General features: G+C 35.3%; 1 protein-coding gene across 3 annotated transcripts in view; it reads left to right on the top strand.

Annotated features, from left to right (window-relative positions):
• INVS (inversin) overlaps positions 1-21759 on the top strand; it is a 233030-nt gene that overhangs the window by 5560 nt on the left and 205711 nt on the right. For all 3 annotated transcript variants that reach the window (XM_007498992.3, XM_001364441.4, XM_056805897.1), the window contains exon 2: positions 1851-1977. In XM_007498992.3, the coding sequence (XP_007499054.2) occupies positions 1872-1977 (106 nt within the window). In that variant the 5' untranslated portion in view covers positions 1851-1871. The remainder of the gene's footprint in view (positions 1-1850; positions 1978-21759) is intronic.

Here is a 21759-nt window from a genome sequence, read left to right as displayed (position 1 = left end):
AGAGAATACAACAAGCTTTCAATAGACTTGATTTCAATTCTGCTTTTGGTGATTTTATAAGATAATACTGGAAATCTGCTATTCTCCTCTCTAGGTTTTATAAATGAATTTATATTTTAAATTGGTGTTGCATTTGGCTATAATGTCTCCCTGTTTAGCAAGGAGATAAAATATTTACTAATTAGGGCGTTGGTTTTTTTTTTTTTACCTCATTGTGGTGACTGCATTATATCATTTAAACTTTGGGGACAATAAGTCAATGACTTTACCTTTTTTCCATTTCTCACTTTAGAGCTTGTTTGAATAGACCAAGTTGAATTTATTTATATTATTGGCAGTATCTTCCTTCTTTCCTTACCTTTGTCTTTTTTTTAATCATTGATTTTTTTAACCTTTTATCTAATTAACCAGCTGTCCAGCTCTATTTAAGTCCAGTCCAAATGATTCTAGTATGAGTCCCACAGTAGTAACCAAATTTCCTCTATTAAGATTTAGTTAATTTCTTTTTACATGTAATTGTTTTTTCTAGTGGTCATATTTAATGCCTTCTATTTCTCCTGAAGTAAAGTGTAGGCTTAATCTTTGAGTTATCTTTTAGCTTCTGAGTTCTTTAGCTTCTTCCTTTTCTGCATCTAAACCATATATGATAACATGTTTTATCCATTGCCACCCTCCCAATGAAGTCACTGAACATAGAAGTCATTTGTTGACTTAGTTCAGAGGGTCCTGTCATTCTTAATAGAATTTTTCTGTTTATTTACCTATTAACTGAGGAGTTCTTAATCTAGAGGCCATGAATTTGTGATGGATTTTTTATAAATATTTTAGTGCAGTGATTTCCTTTGTAATCATATGGGTGTAGTTTATTTTATGTACTTGTTAATATTATTCTGAGAAGGGATCCAGAGGCTTCACTGTACTGCTCTAAAGGGTCCATGACAAGAAAAGGCTGAGGACACTTGCCTCTAATGTGTTAGTGCATTTGCTACAATCCTCTTTGGATATCATCTTTTTTGTTCATGCTTATTGTAAGCACTGCAAGATAAGATTACCAATTAGTTTTTGAAACTATGTTTCTTAATGCCTTTTAGGTATATAATTAAACCAATTCTTCTAAACTCTTTAGTTTGCTTTGGCCAAGAAAACCAGTAAGCTCTCTTTTAAGTACTACTTTTTGTTTTCTGATCTTATTTGTTGTGAGAATGTCAACATTGTAGGATTCAGTTCTTCTAGCAGTAAGTCAATTTATTGGCCTTAAGACAAAGATCTAACTATAGTTACATTGTATATACTCCAGTGTTTCTAGGTGACCTAAAAACTGATTCCTAACTTGGTCTATCCCCTTTTCCATGGGGTGGGGGAGGGGAAGGTGCACCTTCTCCCACTGCCTCTGCCCAACCACCATTCTCCCTCACCCACAAGATTCACGATTCTTTTAAAATTTTTTTCTTTGTTTCATGGGTTGCAATAGTCAAAAAACTCATTCCCTAACAACTGACCTGCCAGTAAAGAGTGTCCAGAGTTCATAAGTTAAGTATGAAACATCTGACTTGATCTTTCAATGATATTGTATTATAACCTTATGCCCAAACTTATGTCCCATTAGCATATCTTGAAAGAGTTCAATGTAATCTCCATACTAATATAACAGGAGTTCATAATTAGCAAAATAATTTTTTATTACAAACATTTTTAAAATGGAAAAGGTAATTTTTTTCTGTAAAACTAAAAGAATGACTTATGATGACATATGTAACCTATCTATTTCATAGAAATGATAAGGATAGATGTGGAAGTGGTGTGGGAATCTCTTTTGTACAATATTAATTGTATTTTATAAATTGATTCAGGTTGCATAGACTCATCAAACTATGACCACTTCAGAGAGCTGGGTTCTTAGTGGTTCTTCTTTAGTATCCCAAGTTCACGCTGCTGCTGTTAATGGAGATAAGGGTGCTCTACAAAAACTGATAGCAGGTAAGCAGATTCTTTAAAGTCAGAAAAGTAAAAAAAAATTATTGGAGCATTTACCTCCTTATCTTAGAATTTCTTTTATCTCAATTTGAATTTGCAAGAAATCATTTCTTATTCATTTTGGTAGGAATTGCCATTTTTACAAATTATATTTTATTCAAAGTCTAAAACTTTTCAAAAATGTTCTAGATAAAAGTTGCTGGGAAATATAAATTAGCCTATTGAACTTGGTCCATATACATTAAGTTTTAAGGTTGTCCATTTTTTAAAATAAGAGAGTACTGAAAATGAACCAGGAAATAAGAGAAGAAAAAATAAAATATATAATTACTACTTTTGCAAGGTCATTTGAATGATCCTGATAATTATCCCCTGTTTAATTTTAGTCCCTGATAATGGAAAGCAGGATTGTATAAGTAGAAAGAGCATTGGTCCTAGGTTTGAATTCTGAATGTCACACTTTTTAGCTCCATTGTGACCTTAGGCATATCCTCTTGAAGACTCTGTTTCTTCATCCTTAAAATTGAGATGCTAATACTTGTAACATCACTAGGTTGTTGTGAAGAAAGTATTTGGTAAATCTTAAAGAACTAAATAAATTTATTATTACTAGCCAAATAGTGGGACCAAAATAATAAACATCTAAATGTTATAATGATAATTTATCTTTCACCAGTATCTTCACAGGGATTCAGTCCTTTTCAGATTTTTTATTTTCATGTTTCAATGAGATAAATAGTGAATGTGGTTTTTGTTGTTGTTTTTAAAACCCTTACCTTCCATCTTAGAATCAATACTGTACATTGGTTCCAAGGCAGAAGAGTGATAAGGGCTAGGCATTGGGGGTTCAGTGACTTGCCTGGGGTCACAAAGCTAGGAAGTATCTGAGGCCAGATTTGAACCTGGGATCTCTCATCTCTAGGCCTGGATCTCCATTCCCTGAGCTACCCAGCTTCCCCTGAATGTGTTTTTTTGTTTTGTTTTGTTTTGTTTTTAAACCCTTACCTTTTGTTTTGGAGTCAATACTGTGTATTGGCTCCAAGGCAGAAGAGTGGTAAGGGCTAGGCAATAGGGGTCAAGTGACTTGCCCAGGGTCACACAACTGGGAAGTGTCTGAGGCCAGATTTGAACCTAGGACTTTCTATCTTTAGGCCTGGCTCTCAATCCACTGCGCTACCCAGCTGCCCCTTCTGGATATGTTTTTTAAAGCATATATATCAGTTTATAAATCTTAGATCCATTTGTTGCCTAGTATTTGTGCTATGTAGTAATCTAAAATAAAAAGAAGTTTAAAATTCTAAGAGTAAAAGAAGTAAAATGCCAAATGTTACGTTGTATTGTTTTTTAGGAGCATAGTTAGCATGTGTTTAAGGGAGATCTAAAATTAATGACCACATAAAATGATTACCTCATCCAATTGTAAAATACTTTTTACCAATAAGTATACCTTGATTTGTCATCTTAAACATTAGTAGAAAGTTGTCCTAGACCTTTATAAAGGCCTTAAAGAAAATACATCTGTAATTATGCTATTTTGTGAACTTTAGAGTACCTATGTGACATGTTGATTTTTTAATAATGATGAATTGTTTTAAATTAGAAGTCATTGTTATTTAAATGCATAGTTAATGTTGTACTTAATATTGTTGATAAACTGTAAGTATAGAAAATTAAGTTAACATGATATTTCAGAATATGGAACAAAAACCATATCAAATTCTTACTTTTTAAAATTTGCATTATTTTATTTACATTTTATTTATTTGCATTATTTTTTTATTTGTATTTATTTGCATTAAGGAGTTTTAAGGAAATATAAGTGCTTTAAGGAATATCATTAACTACAGTTAAGTTTTTCACATTAGCATCAGTGTTTTTTTAAAGGACTGCCTTTCTTTCATGATTAAGAAAAAAAAAATTTTAACAAATGGACGTTTGTTTCATGGAGTTAAGTACCACACCTCTCTTATTTCTGAGGTATAAATGTGAAAACTGAGATGAATCCATAAAATCTAACAATCCAGTAAATAATTAAGTACTTATTCTTTATGTAAGGAATTGTTCCCAATCAATTGAGATCACAGTTTTAGAGTCAATGTTAGAAGGGAACCTTAGAGAAGCCCAGATTCCTCAACATAAAGGTGAAAGACATTATTCCTTCTGGCAGGTGAGATTATGGAAGATTTTGTGGATGAGGTGATAGTTGAACTCAGCCTGGAAGGAGGAGGTGGAAGATTTCAATGTATATAGAGGCTAAGTGTAGGACCTGTTTAAGGAATGAGGGATTTTGTATGTAAATGGTAAGAGGAAGGTGAAGGCAAGCCAATACTAAGGAACAACACTACCACCACCAACAACAAAAAACTATCTGGGACAGAGAGTAGAGAACAGAAGGACTAAAGAACTGTGTGGGAAATAAAGCTGAAAAGAGCCTTAAGTGCTAGGGCACTTGTAAAGAACACACAAACTGGTATATCACATACTGATGATAACCCTTTTTATAGCAATCCTAATGGAGATTATAAAGTCAATATAACATTCCACAAAATCATATGGAGTTATATGAAAATAAACATTACAACAATCTTCCTGTCTATTGAATGGTCAGTATATATAAAAAACACTTTGATATTTAATTTCAATAGTGAAAGAAATTTAGCTTAATTCATTTTTAAATTTATGGCCTTGATTTTTGAAGGAATTGGATTTAGGTGAAGGGGAAAATTCTCTCTTAACACTTATTTTGACACTTCAGTGGATTATGACCTTATCAATGTGGGACTTAACCCATAAGTGCAAATCAACATCCATTCACAGCCTATCTTATACAACTCTTTTCCATGTCCTATAATTTTTCCTCAGGGCTTCCTTCTAAAGCTAAAGGGTCTTCTAGATATCTTGACATTGCATAAAACCTAAGAGATAGTACAAGAGAGACTCATATTCTTTTCAATCAATAAATCTGTCCAATGATAATTCTTTCAAGATGCCTTTTTTGCAGTTATTTGTTGGTATTCTAGAGCACCAAGTTCCTGCCAACCATACTCTGTTGTCCTTTTGTGTGACTTAAAACTAATTCTTTATAAGCTATAATGTTCCATGACTTGAAATTATATAGGTAGCATCACCAGAAGAAATATTTATATTATGAAGATAGATCTTTGTTTCAGAGAGAAGTATGCAGGTCAATAAAAAACACTACTCAGTTTCTCAAAGATAGTCTAGCCCTGTGCTGGGGAACCTGTGGCATGTAGGCTGGAGGGGGTGCTACCCTCCCCTCTCCCCACCATACCTAAATCACTTAACTTTTTAGTACCTCATGCAACTCATAAGACTAAATTGCAGAAGAAATTGCTGATAAGAATTGGTAGGAAGACTTTTATCATCAGAAGTTCCATACATTGATGAAAATACATGATATCTGCAACAATAACAAAAAATAGTGACAATCTATATCAGTGCTTATTCATTTCTTCTTTTTTGTCAATAGCTTCTTCACACTGGAATTGTTTTCATTGTTTCCCAGATAATCTTCTCATTTTTATTCTTCTAATTATGTATTAATGTTGATCTTATTTTAAACAAGTTGATTATGCAAGATTTGGAATCGACACCCATATATAATCAGAAATTTCTTATCTTTTAAAATATAATCAATGTCATCCAGTGATTTGATTTGGTTCTTGCCATCTCTTCCAACTCTCTTGTAAGTATTTCTGATATATAAATGCAAGATTTCTAATGAACTACAGTCTTTCATCTTGTTCCTCATTCTTGAACTATGTTTTCTAACATATTTCTGTCATTTTCATTTCTGTCTACCTTTGCATTGAAGTTACCAGGTATTAATGGATATGTTGATTTCATTTGAAGTGTCATGGCATTTTTATTTCTTTGCTTCCTCACCAACAATGGATATTAGTACATATGTTACAATTATCTTCATAGTGGAGTGGGGGAGGGCAGGATTTGTACATGATTATAAGCATTTCAATATAAATGTTTCATGAAATGTCATAATGATTTTTTTTGCTGTCTTTAGATATAAAATGAAATTAACTCCATCAGCTCTTCTACCTGCCTTTCCAAGGCAAACCCTGTAAGCTACCTCTCCATTTAACTATAACTTCCTTTCATCTCTTCATTTCATTTATTACCAGGCTAACAAAAATTATATGCTTCTGTTCAAAAATACCTCTGTTAACTAATCAGTAGACAAGTCTCTCATATTTAGAGTACCAACAATTAATGTTGGGGGCAGCTGAGTAGCTCAGTGGATTGAGAGCCAGGCCTAGAGATGGGAGGTCCTGGGTTCAATTCTGGCCTCAGACACTTCCCAGCTGTGTGACCCTGGGCAGGTCACTGAACCCCTTACCACTCTTCTGCCTTGGAACCAATACATAGCATTGATTATAAAACAGAAGGTAAAGGTTTTTTAAAAAACAAAAAAAACAAACTGTGATTGTTAACTGCCCTCCATTCTGTTTTCCATCAATCTGACATCATCAATATAATATAACATATTATATAAGACATATAATAAATGTTGTAAGAAAAAGGTAATCCATAGGTCGAGAAACTTATTATTTGAGAGATGAATATATTCCTGGAATCAAATGTAATAGGATTTGAATTTGTGGCCATTAATCCAGGCTTTTGTGCAAATGCCCTATTTCTGTGTTCCATTGTAGTTTAAAGATAGACCTGAATTATCAAAGTCTATCAGAGGAACACAGTTCTGGCAGGTCCTGTTAACTATAAAACCTTTCATATGTTGTGAGACCCATCTATAGCCAAAGAAACAGTCTTGCTAAGTTTGGAAAGACTTATCATCAAGCTGACCACCATGTGATGGTGGAGGGGAATTTCCCGCATTTCAAACAAAGAAGGGCTATGGTCTGTTTTGGTTTCTACTGATGAAATTAAGTACAATAGAGGTTCATTCATTCATATAACTAATGTATTTGACAATTCACTTTTACATGAAATTTGAACTGCCTTATATTTGCAGTTCTGCAAAGAAAAAAGTACATATACCCTGTTTAACAAATTATTTTTAAGCAGAATCCCTAAAAATAGAAAACATGAATCAATCAAATCATGGAATAACTTGATAGATTCAATATTAAACTGTTCTCCTTGGTTTATTAACTTCTTGCCTGATTCTTAACAGATTTGTTCTGGTACCACTGACTTTGGTTGTCAATGATACTTTTGCTGTCATAGTTCTCAGATTTTGTATTCTTCTGCAATTAACTCATGTTTCTTCTTAAACTTGCATGTATTTTAAGCATACTTTTATTTAATCTTTGTATTTTATCTCAAAATGTATGCTGTTTTTCACTTTTCTAGACTGTGGCATGGCACAACGGATGAAGCATTTTGTCTGGATTCAGCTTTGCTCACTAACCATTCAGTGAATTTATTCGCTTTAGTATCTTCTGACTCTTCTGCTCTGTCTCCATGGAGAAGTATGTCAATGATAGTGTGGTGTGTGACTCCATGGAAACAGAAGTGTCCATCTCTACAGACCTGACTGATTAAATCAAATACCTTCTGTGCTGTTCATTGTCATGGAGAAGGACTGAAGAAGCTTTCCTTGAATAAGACATGTTTTAGTGGCAATTCAGAGTAAATAATGTAATATGGTAGATTTCTTTTTTAATAGATTCAGATCTACTATATTCTAGATTGTGTATAGAAACTATATATTATATTCTAGATCTAAAACTTCATCCAGTACCTGACATGATGCAGACGGTCCATTAAGTAAGATATTAGTTTTTTATCTCAACATCATCATTATGAAGGGGCTCATTCCACTTTATATTATCAAGATGCTTTACAGTCAAGTTATATTAATCCTTCCATCCTCACAATGAAGTTGATCAATGTTTATTTTTGTACTTGGAATGTTGGTGACATTGAATTTCAAAATTTGATAGAGTACCATAAATATAATTGCACTTTAAATGATATAGTCTAACACTGCCTATGTTACAGAATAGTTATCTGACAAGAAGTCATATCATAATTTTAGAAATATCTCAAGAGAAATAATCTGAATCTTTAGAAAAATTCTATTTTGTTTCTATTTTTAATGTTAGTTATATGTGATTAAATAGTGCCAATTCGTTAAATATCTTTATCTCAGTAAGAACTTGAGATTTCATCAGTTTCTTTTTAGTATTATGTTTGCATGAAACCCTTAACTCTGATTACAAAATTCTACCTTACCTATGTTTTCTTATCTATGCTATTTCCCTTTTCTTCCAATTCTCTTGACAGCTAGAGATCTTCTATAAAGTAGTTCATTGTAGGAATTTTATTCCAGTGAATTGTTAGAGATGATCACTTAGGGAGAATTTTAATTTCAGTTTATAATCCCATTTGCAATACAAAAAAATCAATAAGTTTGTCTAAATTGTTTTACAAAAATATTAAAAAGGAATAAATCTGTTTGATGTGTATTCAGTCATATTATATTACTAATGTCTTTGGCAGTGGTTGTTTGTTGTGGAGTGGGGACTAAACAACAGTATTCTTTTTCTTCTTTTGTGATGTTAGCTGCCATAGTCCCATTTGGTCAACATGTATAAAATGTTCTATAGAATTTTATCCCATCTCCTAAATTTGGTGAATAGATAAGAGAGGGGGGGAGAATAGTTAAAATAAGTGGGAAAATGGGAGACCCATTTCAGTTCTTTTTTTCTCTTTATTTAAAAGCCCATTTCAAAAATGCAAAAATTATCAAGTGCTTTGTAAATTCTAAGGCCCATAGTATATACACTGTAGGGGAGAGAAGAAACACAGTGTCTTACATTGAAAAAAAGTAATTCATTCTAAACTTTTGGATGATAAGGTAAGCAGTTATCCAGATGATTTCCACAAATAGAATTCTATCAGTCGGGCCCAAATACTAATAAACTGTGAATATATCAAGTTTATAAATCCAGAGAATGGAAGTTTCAATAATTATCCTCACATGACACTTTCCTCTGGACATTGAAGGTAGTATATAGTTCCACAAAATGGTGAAGTCTAAAGTGTATCCAAGTTGGTGTATAGCTAAAGGACAATGGAGAAGAGAAGGCCCTGGAACTAAGTGACTGTGTTCTTGTTGATAAAGGAGTTGTCCTGTATATCCTGTATAATAGCAGAAATGATGGAAAGAGTTGGACTGTGAGTGAGGTACTGATTCCATTAAAAAAAGTTGGGAGAGTGGACTAGAGATCTAGATGTCAGGAAGATCAACAGAAGTATATATGCAGTAGTTACAGATCTACATTTTATCCCTGACCTCACAGAGATCTGAGTTGATAAAATACTAAATCATCTTACTGGTATGTCAAAAGCAGTATCTTTGTCTTATTGTTTCCTCATAGTACTTTAAGTGGGCACATCATAAATGCCTTTTTTTAGATGTCTGCCTAGGATTTAGGATCTGAATATACTATTTTGATCAGTCTGTTTTATGGTTTACCTTGACTAAATGCATTCATTTGCCAAGGCCAGCCTTTTTGTGAGGAATTTCCCCAAGCTTAGCTAGCTCAGATGATTAGTCACAGAGTCTCTCACCCCAGTAGCACTTTCCAGCTTGGTAGAACCTGCCAGAGCTTGTACTAATATAGCTTTCAAAAACTTAAAGACATCTCCATGATAACGCATTAACATAGAGCTTTAGTAACAAACATAGGTGTAGTTTTCTTCTCCCAGACAAATTCTCTTCTACTACTTAAACAATGCAAACCTTTTGCTTCAGTGGCATCAACAACAGTACTAATAATAAAAATTAACTTTTTTCCTAGCCAAAGATAAGGCAGAGCTTGCCCATATATTCAAAGGGGGAGAGGCATAACTAATATGAAAGTTTCTAAACATTAGGATGCCTCTTCTGTGACCAGAGGAAAGGAAAATAGTTAGTGATAAGACTAAGAAGTTATTAAAATAAAGTAAGAGAGCTGAAGAGCTCTTATCACATCTTGGTATTGTTAGTGAATTTAGAAACCAGGTCATCTATTACAACTGGAATGGTGGGACTATAAATGTGTAAAAAGTCATCTCAGAATGAAATAGGAAATTGGTGTGGTCAGAGGGGGAAAATTGTCAAGTAGTATTTGGGCCAATCTTAGAGAAAGTAATATTTCATTATAAATTATTGGGAATTTTAATGTGTGAAATCAGCTCATTTTTATTACTTTCTCTAATGATACTTAGCAGATCTGGAGCCAGGAGCAAATTCAAGTGGTGGGTTAAATGTGTATTAATATGTATCAAGGATAAATATGTATCAAGAGAACAAGGGATTCTGGGATAGTGGCTATGAAAATCACAATATCAGACCATGTAGTCAAGACTGTGTACAGAAGCAAGTAAAGCCAGAATGAAGGAAGTATATTAGAGAATAGGAATGGATCAAGGACCCTGAAAGTATGATGAAGGCAAAGCATGTTTAGGTGCAAGTGAAAGAATGAAAGAACTTATGATCCCTGGATGTTTGAGGTGGTGGTATTCCACAAAATGGTGAAGTCTAAGGCGTGTCCAAGTTGGTGTGTAGCTAAAGGATGATGGAGAAGGGAAGGCTCGGTAATTGAGTGATGTCATATTCTTGATGCTAAGTTACCTATATGTCCTATATATCAGCAGAGGATGAGAGAAAGAAAGAACAGAACAGAGAAAGAAAGAACAAGGTACTGATGCCATTGAGAAAGTTGGGAAAGTGACTTAAGAGTCTAAATGGCAACAAGAAGTCAGGAGAAGATAGTGTAAATGGACCTATGTTCTCTCAAAAAGTGGAAAGATCTTTGAGGAACAGTATAGAGGTATAGAGGTATAGAGGGATGGTCAGAAGATGAGAGGTGAAATATTTCTACCCTTTCTCCTGACCCTAAGAATTGGAGGAGGTGCAGAGAGAAGAAATCTCCAATGGATGGAGTATCACAGAATGATGTGGTATTCTCAGGCAAGAACTAAGTTTCCATGATATCAAGGGTGCTAGGTGGTGGATGGTTGTATCTTGCCTTAAAATCCAGTGAAACAATATTTGAAAGGGAGAACAATTCTGAGCCACAGCCAAATATAATGTGCTTGGGAAGAACAAAGGCAGAAAATTTCCTGTCTGACTGAAGAGCAATTTCTATTGCTAAGAGCAATTTCTATGATGGGAGAGGGATTAGCAGAGAGAAAGAAATGAGCAATTTTTCCAAATGTTTATCACTTCATAATAAAGTTCTGACATTGGGACAGAGCCACATTTCTAATAAGACCAGGGGTTATAGCCACCAGGACCCTAGTAAGACTGGGAGCTGTGAGACCTCTGGAGACTTTCCAACAGAGCCCTTAATATCTACAAGCAGACCTTGCAAATGTGTACATAGTGGCTCACAGAATGGATCACTGGCCACCAAAAGTTCCATCTCATCCAACGGAGGTATTTCCCTACTTCCTGATGGCCCCCAACTGGATCATCTTAGCAGAACTATAGAGCTAGTAAAAAATATGCAGGAGGCAGAATAAGTAATATATGAAGGCTTCTAAGAATTAGAATATCTCTTCCATGACCAAAAAAAGGTCATGATGAGAAGTTGGGTCTTGTGAATCTTAAAATTTCTCAGATTCTACCTTGGAACATTTTGGTAAAGTTATTCCCCATTTAAACAATGGAGGTACTTAATCAGGAATGTATTGGGAACTTTACATTGCTCCACCCATACTTAGGCATATTTTAGGGGAAGATAAAGTTGTAAAACTCCTTACTGAACAATGAAAAAGTCCCTAACTCATACTTATAGTGAGGCCAAGCCCTTAAGCTGGGTCTGTTTTTAGATCTAATACAAAAAGGTGCTAAGTACCTATGAAGGTCAAATTAATCACTAAAAGGTCAGGCAACTTGCAAACTTGCAAGGAACAAGTTTAACAAAAGAGGTGTGAAGTTTTAGTCTACCCAGAAAAGTTGACAACTAAAGAAGATGTGAATTAAGAATGGTCAGGCCTGTGGAAAATGTCTACTGTGATCGGTAGATGTGAAAACTTAGGGGAGATGACATAGGAGAAAATTCTCTTTAAAAGGAGGTCAGAAGGCCTCTGAACGAAGTTCAGCTTGCAAAAGCTCCGGAGCTGAGAGCTGGGGTCTCTGTCTCTCTGTCTCTCTGTCTCTCTCTCTCTGTCTCTCTGTCTCTGTCTCTGTCTCTGTCTCTCTCTGTCTCTCTCTGTCTCTCTCTCTCTCTCTCTCTCTCTCTCTCTCTCTCTCTCTCTTCTCTCTCAACTCCTGAGCTAAACTGGAGGGTCTCTCTGAACACTAGAGCTTGCTTCGAACAAGGTCTTATGGTGAGTGATAAAAGACTGACTAGTCTCTCTTTAGTTTCAGGCCTAGGCCCTTCATACTATATTTCTCTTATTCTCTCTCCTTTTTCTTTAATTCCTTCATTTGTATTAATTAAAATCTCTATAAAACCTAGCTGACTTGGGTATTTCATATTTGGGAATTTTTCCCATGGCAACCACTTTATTTTTAATATAAAATCAAGACACTAAAAATTATCTTTACCAGTGTGGCCAAAACCTTACAGTTTGGCCATTTACACATTTTCGCGGTCACAGTTTATGGCAACCACTCTTTTGTCTGTAACAGTTTCTACCTCAGCACCCAGTACAATTAACATTGGCAATGGAGGCTAATTAGAACAAAATTCCATTCCACAGAGGAAATGGCATGTTCTCAAATAAAAGCTAAACACCCCTAAGTATGTACATTATGCCACTGATTACTGTCAGATGCACATGACCATTTTTAATCATAGTAGGATTGCTGTGAAATTCTCTGTCCAAATTTTTACTTTAGGGAGTGACCTTCCCTTAAAATCAGTCTTAAATACCAGCTATATGCCAAACACTGGGCTAGACACTGGGGACTCAGTGCCAGAGATAAAATAGTTCTAGTCTTCAAGGAGCAAGTTAATGTGTAAGTTAACATGTACTTTGTGTATATATTATGTGTATATGTAGGTGCAAAATAATACCAGGTGGTTTTGTTATGAGAACTCCTAGGGAGAAGAATCCTATTGAAGTCTATGAAGTTGTCAAGTGTTCCAGAATTCATCAGTCTATCCAGGGGACCCAATGGTCAAGTTCTTTAGTTAGGTCAAGGGCAAGGGATGGGGCCTATCTACAGACCCTATCTACAAGACCAAGCTGGTTTGTCCTGGACAATTATCCCTGTGATTAAAATATAAAGGTGACATTATAAACAAATTAGTAGAACATGGAAGAAATTTCCTGTCAAATCTATGATTAGAAGAATTCATGATCCAACAGGAGATAGAGTTTCATAGGAAGTCAAATGAATAATTATAATTATATAAAATATAAGTTTTTGCATAAACAAAACCAATACAGCTAAAATTAGAAGAAAGGTAAGAATGTAGGAGGAAATCTTTGAAGCAAGTTTCTCTGATTAAGGTCTCATTTCTAAGATCTATAAGAAATGGGATAAAATCTGCAGAAATAGAACGAACTTCCAATTGATGAATGGTCAAAAGATATATGCATAGTTCATTTTTAGAGAATGAAATTCAAGATATTAGTAGCCATATGGGGAGAAATGATTAAATCATTAATTGAGAAATACAAAATAAAAACAACTCTCATATATTCATCAGATTAAAGATGACGAAAATGAGGGGTGGGGCACAAGCTGGGTAGCTCAGTGAATTGAGAACCAGGCCTAGAAATGGGAGGTCCTAGGTTCAAATCTGTCCTCAGAAACCTCGCAGCTGTGGGATCCTGGTTAAAAGTCATTTAACCCCTATTGTCTAGACCTTACTGCTTTTCTGCCTGGGAATCAATACATAGTATTGATTCTAAGGCAGAAGGTAAGTTTTTTTTTTTTAATTTTTAATGACAAAAATGGAAAATGAACCAGTTCAACCATTCTGGAAAGCAATTTGGGATTATGACCCAGAAGCTATTAAAGTATGCATAGCCTTTAAGAGCAATATGCTATGAAGTCTAACCGAGAGAGAGAGAAGAGAGAGAGAGAGGGAGGGAGGGAGGGAGAGATGCCAGCTTTCTTTGTGGTGGCAAAAAAGTGGAAACTATGGGGATGCCCATCAATTGGAGAATGGCTGAAAAATCAAGGTATACAAATGGGATGGGATACTAGGAATAATAAAATAATAAAAACTGGGAAGACATATGAATTGATACAAAGTGAAGTGAGCAGAACCAGTAGAACAATTTATACAATAACAATATTATAAAGAAAAACCTGGCATATCTGATCAACACAATGGCCAATTGCCAATCCGAAGAACTCATGACGCTATCCACCTTCAGTTAAAGAATTGATGGACTCTGAGTACAAACAAGATATTTTCTTTCTATTTTTTTTTGAAGTAGTTATGACAAAAAATTTTGCACAACTATGCATATTTATAATTAATTTGATTTTTTTTACCATTTCAGCTTTGGGGAAGGAGAGGAGGGAAAGAGAATTTAAAAATTGAATTAAATATTTTTTAATTATCCCCATCAGGTAGAGAGTAGCATTTTCCAACTGCACCTTTGCTTGCCCCACTTGCCAACTTGCATAGTATAGTCTCCATGAAATTACTCTAGCCTTCCATCTTACTGTTTCATTGGTAGTTTATTTCATTTATTCCATCTCATGACTAGGGGCTTCAGAAGGAAAAAAGAGATGAAAAGACTCACCAAAACTTGTATTCTGGAAGGTAAAGTGGCTAAAGCCTGAATCTGAGTTTGACCTGAAAGTGTTCCTCAAGGGTAATGGAGTAGGGAGCTGGGAGGAAAGAAAGTTGAGCTACCACAGCCAAATCAGACTCCATCAGAATTATATTCTATGTCCTAGAAAAGGAAATCTAACTAAAACATAGAAAAGTAGAGGAGTGAAGCTATATGGGATCCAGTAGTATCTGAGGAAAAATCTAAAATACCACAATGGTATTTTTTTAAAACAACATATTTACCCAAAGAGTAATAGAAACTACCTGCTTTTTAAGACCAGCTTGATCACACAAGGTTAACAGGCCCCAACTGGTACTGATTTTGAGAAGAAACTTGACAGTGGTCATGAGACACCTGGAGGGCTATTAATTGAATAGTCATCAGCTATTTTTAAGCTCCCCAAAAGGAAATGAATCTTAAGTTCCTAATTCAAGAGAAATTTAGCTTAATCATGAAAATATTTACTATCATAAGCAGAATGGAATCTGCCACTCAAGTAGTATGGTTGCAGAATATATTCCTGTACTATACAAATAGGGTCAGCATTTGAAATAGTTTCCTCATCCTGGCATCTGATGTCCTTATTCCCTATATCTGGCATGAACTAAAAGAAACTAGACCAAGGCTAAAGTAACATTGAGATTAGACACGAATGTGTGCTTTCAGCCCTTTGTCTCAGGAACCTTTTAAATACTATTATTAGTAGGGTGTAGCTAGGTGGCTCAGTGAAAGCATAAAACACATGTTAGCTATTTTCATGGATATTGTATAGGAAGACAACATGGGATAGTGGACAAAGAGGTGGGTGGCCTTAGGATCATAAAGACCTTTAGTCCTACCTGTGATACAATCTGACTGTATGATCTTAGGCAAGTCTATAAAACTGTAAGGCTATAGAAATATTGCCTATCTGCATTGTTAGTTAGTATTCCCTCATCGGGAATACCTCAGACCAGCATTGGTGAACCATTTAGAAATTGTGTGCCCAAGCTAAACCTTCAAGCCACCTGTGAACCCCCTGCATTACCCCGGAGAGTGGAGGGAGGAAGTGCTCACTTTGCTGTTGGGCAGAGGGGTAGGACATGCAAAAAATGTCCTCAGGCATGGTAGACAGGGGGAATGGAACAATCCTCTCTGGCATACCAGGATACATGTGCCACATCTTCATCAACATGGCCTTAAACCAACTGTTCTCCCTGTACTTCATGAACCCCTACAGATTCCAAAGACCCTTTCAGGGAGGTCTACAAGATGCAAATAGTTTTCATAATACTAAGGTATTTTTCATAATCTTTAATTTATAATAATTATAATAATCATTCTATCATATATAATAATTATATAGTATATACAACTATTATACAATTATACTATATAATTAGATATAATTGATAACTATTATGTGATAAAATATTTATAATAATTTATGTTTTCATAATACTGAGTATTTGCCAACTATGATACTCCTCCTTTTTCTAAATACATATATGAGGCCATATTTTCTTCCTGTAGAGCCAAAACAGTATTACAATTGATTAAATTCAGAAGCAGATATAAGAATTAACCATCTTTATTAAACTAGATATTAAAGAGATTTGAAAAATATGTAAAACAATGCCACTCTTCTTGCCAATTTTTTTTTCTTTTGGAAAATGGCTATTTTCCAAAAAGTTATTTGTTAACTTTAATGTGATTGTTATTTTTAATTAATTGATCAATATTTATTAAGCATCTAAGTAGTAGGCCCTATGCGAAATACTAGAGATACAAAAAGAGGCAAAAGATAGTCCCTGTCTTCAAGAAGCTCACAATCTAACAGAACAGACAACATGCAAACAAGAATATGCAAAATAAACTATATACTGGAAAAATATGAAATTATTAACAGAGGGAAGGTTTGATATAAGGAAAAGCTTCATGAAATGAACTTTTCCCCTTTCTGGAGATCTTCAAGTCAAAACTGGATGACCATATTTAAGGATATTCTAAGAAGGATTCTTGTTGAAATATATGTTAAACAAAATGATCTCTGAAGTGCCTTCTCAACTCCAAGAAACCATGATTCTGGAACAATGTAAGACTGTAATCTTTAAGGCATTTCTAACACAATCATTTATTTAACAATCTGCTATGTGGAAACTAGGGGATATGAAGACCAAAAAAGTTGGGGAAGGGATATGGGGGGAAAACCAACATTTACATAGACACATAAATAAGTACATGAAAATTTGAAGAGGGAGAGGCTCTCTAGAAGAGATGTCACTGAAGTCAAACTCTGCAAGACAAGTTCCCTTTCAGCTCTAACATTCTATGGTTCTTGACAAGACATACAATTTCAGTGTATTCTTGGAAGAGGGGAGGAGATTATGTCAGGACATAAGGTATTGTGAGTGAGGAAGCAGAGAGGCTATTTAGATGTGTATGTTCAGGTAACAAGGGAATTGGGACACTTAACAGTGACAGAACAGGATGAATTTGGACAGCAAACAGCAGGGTGGGTAAAAATAAATGGGTTAACTCAGGAAATGGGGCAGTAATCTGTAGCAATATCCAGGGAGAAAGTTAAGAATCATCTCTTTAGAACTGAAAATAATCTGTTTAATTTAACCTCTTCATTTTAAAGATTTTTTTTTAAACCCTGAGATTTAGAGATTAAGTATTGCCCAAGATCACACAGATGGTGATAGTAAATTGCAAAACCAGGATTTGAACTGAGTTACTCTGGCTCTAAATGCAGTACTTATTCCACTGTATGGCCATAGGAAATTCTTATCAATGATTTTTGAAAAGATTCTGAGGCCCAGCTAACTAGAGAAGTGAGTCCTCTACTAAAACAATTAATTGTTCATATGATAATGGGATCTTGCTATGGGAGCTCTGAGGAAAAGGACCCTCAGGGAAGGCTTCCAAGAGAAAGTGCCTTCCTTGTAATTGTTTTAGGGTAGAGCTTCTGCTAAGCATGATGGAAGTACTTAAAACAATCCAGTTATTTCCACTACAAATAGGTTTACACCAAGGGAATAGGAATTTTGACCACTGGAGTTCTGTTACTAACAAAAAGATTCTTTAAAGAGTCTGGACTCTTAATTTCTGTTAATTAAGTTTCATTCATTAAAATTAAGTTCTGATAATTTCTTATTTAACTTCAGTGTAATTCACTTTAATTTCTGCACTGACAACACATCCAGGTGGCAGTTTTTCGGGGACTTCATGGTAATGCAGACTCTTGGGCAGGTGGCAAATAGTAATTTTATACCTGGCAGAAGCCACACCTCTTTTAGTAAAAGCTTGCTGGGCAGGAAGCTGGCAACACACATGAGCAGAGAGGAATGTGAGTGAAAAAAGAGTATCAGGAATTAGAGTGTCTCCTCCCTCTATTGAATTGACAGCCTATCCAGATAAAGAGCAGTTTTGTTCACTGTGTGAAGTTATCAGTGAGAATGGTGCTGGACTCTACAGAAAGTTTGCCAGATCCTGGGAACCTGGCAGTTTTGTGCTCCATCCCCCGTGGGAGTCTGCCTGTGAAGTGTTGACTCCTATGGTACTGCCTCTTCTCGCTCCTTAGGGAGGGGAATCCACAAGTCGTCATCCTGGTTGTCTTTGGATTGCTTGCAGGTGGCTACCGGTGACCTGGCCTCACTTGATTCTTTTTCATGTCTGCACTCATCATTGGTAATATTAATGGTAAAAGCAGCATATATTTATAAAGTGCTTTAAGGCTGACAAACTGAATTTCATGTTAGAGCAGGGACTGGCCAAATAGGCCTAATGTGCCCTGGCTGATGCCAAACTATCCAGATCTTTTAAAAGCTCTTAGTCATGAATAATCGAGGGTCCTTCACCCTTCTCCATTAGCATTAGAAGAGCCCCACTGCCAGAATCAAGAGAGAAAGCTGGGAACCTGACTGCCATTGTCAGTGCCATCAAACTCACACACCCCCAAATAGAAGCAAACTGAACTGTGCGTTCCAAGCCACATATTGATCCAGGTAAAGAGATAAGGACCCATGATCTCCCTCTCCCCACTCAGAGACTCACAGCACATCTTCCTTCCACTGTCATCAGGAAAAGTCTTTCTCTTCAATATTGACTGGACGTGCAGTATCAATTCACAGAAAAGCAAGAAAGAATGGATTATGCATGCTCAAAAATTGCTGTGATAATTCAAAAAAGTTTCCTTAAGTGCCACCAATTCATAAATATCTGTTAACACTCAAGTCAGGAAATTGGCATAGATCTTGACCTCCTCAGGACCTCTCAGAATCTCCAGGGGAAGATATAGCCAGCTACAATCTGGTGACCCAATTTTGCTAGTGCAAGTGGAAGTTGAAATAAGGACCCGTAGTGCCCATATAGAATACATGAAGCCTCCATATGCATTGGTACCAGATGAGCAAGTTGCATATGCTCAAAGAACTGGACTCCCAATGGTCAATCCCTCCTCCACAACCTATTGCAATCATATACTATTTCATTTAATCCACACAGCAACCCAGCCATTGCTTTGTTATAGGTGTAATTATTTTACATTTTACATATGGTTGCTGCTGAAGCTGAAAGTGGTTGACTTGGCCAGATTCATTATAGTTAGTGAGGGTCTAAGAACAGTAGAGATTATTAAAAAATCAGTTTAATTATAATTTCCAAACAAATTACCAAAGCTTTAAATGATTTTTAGAACCAAGTTCAATTCACTGCAAATATTTGTTTATACCCCAACTACATGAGCATTATTTTGCCAGGCACCAGGAAAAACTCAAAGTCTAAGACATAGTTCCTTCTCTTGTAGAGATTATCTAGTCTAGGGGGGAGACAGAGTCTTTATAGACTGTCCATCTGTCCATCAATTTAACTGTTTTATATGTTATTGTCCCCAATTCGAAACTGAATTCTTTGAAAATAAGAATTCTCACTTTTTCTATTTTTATCCTTATATTCTTAATTAGTTCTTTTCACCCATTAATAAATGTTTGTTGCATTTAAATAACCATAATATAAAAGAATTTGTGATAAAGGCATCAGAAGAATGAAAATAAGTGATTTAAGTTCATTTCAATTACCTATGTTAAACATTTAAGTCTCTAAAACCAAATTATAATATTTGCTTTCTGTATGTCTGTATCCATATATACTACACACCTGTATAGAGTAGACTTGTACATAAATATTGATAGATAATATACATATGGTAATATTGGCAGAAATAAATATTTTTACATCCCAAATTCATACTTCTAGACATCAACTCTCCCATTTAATTCATAGCTGTTGCCTAAAGTCATATTCCCCTTTGAAAACTTTACAAAGTTTTAATACAACCTCACTGAATACATCAAGTTACTTGTTTACTAGGAAGAGGTAAGACCAAGTAGAGAAATGCTGACAGTACTCTTGGACAAAAGTGACCATATTGTGTTTGTTGAATGAATAATTTTAGCTCTCTCTCAATCATCTAAGACTTTAGCTTTTTTTCACATACATCCAAGGTTTCAGTTCAAAGACTCAAATGGTACAACCACATTGTTTTTGAAAAATGAATGATTTCCAGCACTTTTCCAAATCTATGCAACTCTTTCAGCACTTGTTTAAAGATAAACAGGGGTGGGTGGAGAGCTTCAGTTAATTAGGAAAGCTACTTTAAAAATATAATAATTGTTTCTTCCTCTGTTACCTAAACTATTCGTCTTCCCATTGTTATCAAGGTTACAATCCACATAATAGTCGTCAGTATGGGAGTATTTTGAGTCTGGGATCTCTCCAGCATGAATACACCCTTCACCAAAGCAGACCCCATGCCTTTTCATCTTAGTGACTTTTTGTAAATCTGCCTCAGCTGAGAGACCTTCCTTATTTGTTCTATCTTTAATATATATTATTGAAGCATTTGGATGGTTATCTGTTATTTTGGTACCTCATCCTTGAACATATATTAATGACACTTAATGAGGATTTCAGGGGTTTGTTTGTTTGTTTGTTTGTTTGTTTGTTTTCTTGAGATAGGTAGATGGCTAGGTAGATAGAACACGGGGCTTGGAATCAGAAAGGCTCGTTTTCCTGACTTCAAATCTGGCCTCTCACACTTACTAGCTGTGTGACCCTGCACAACTCACTTAACCCTCCTAGCCTCAGTTTCTCATCTGTAAAATGAGATGGAGAAGGAAATGGTAAACGACTCCTGTGTCTTTGCCAAAAAAAACTCAAATGAGTTGACAAAGAGTCAGAAAACAACCACCACCACCAATAGCATTTTTTCTTAAGTTAACTACTCAAATTCTGAATTTTCTTATCTCCTTGCTAAGCTAATTGCATCCTTGGGACTAAAGACCATGTTCTAACTAAAGCTTTCAAAATCCAACACCAGACTATTTTATCTTCCTTCTGACAGTCCAGGGCAAAATGCCCTCTTTCCAATACAACAGTTTGGTGTTTGGAGGAGAACAGCTTCCAATGAAGTGTGCAAGCCTACTTCTTAACCTTTGTCAGAAGAAACTGCATTTTATTCTTGTTTTTCCACATTTCCTTTCCACATCACTACTTGCAGCTCCTCCCATCATTCTGCTAGGCAAGCCTCTCCCAACCTATCCTTCCTGTACCACGTCTGCATTGGTTTCTGTAGGTCTCCTTTTAACTTGGTACCTACAAGTTTGAGGTTGATTATTCTCAAGTTTCCAGGGTGTCATATTAGGCCACCTTCAAAACACTATAGAGCTTCTGCTAGTGTGTTCTTTCACGAAGTCATTTGATGAGAATGCTATCCAGCTCCAGAGAAAGAACTGTTGTAATCAAATGTAGATCACAGCATTCTATCTTTCACATTAGTTTATTTACAGTTTTATTTTAGGGTTTGGGTTTTATATGAGTATTCTCTTGCAACAATGACCAATGTGGAAGTATGTCTTGCATGATAGTACATGTATAATCCAGATCCAATTGCTTACCATCGCCAAGAAGGGGGAAGGAAGGGAGGGAGGGAGATGACTTAGATCTCAACATTTTGGAAAACATACATTGAAATTGTTACATGTAATTGGGAAAATAAAATAT

This window comes from Monodelphis domestica, chromosome 7 (genome assembly GCF_027887165.1).
Source record: "Monodelphis domestica isolate mMonDom1 chromosome 7, mMonDom1.pri, whole genome shotgun sequence".
Lineage (NCBI taxonomy): Eukaryota > Metazoa > Chordata > Mammalia > Didelphimorphia > Didelphidae > Monodelphis > Monodelphis domestica.
The sequence above is the reverse complement of the archived record's forward strand: the minus strand, read 5'-3'. Positions and strand labels throughout refer to the sequence as shown.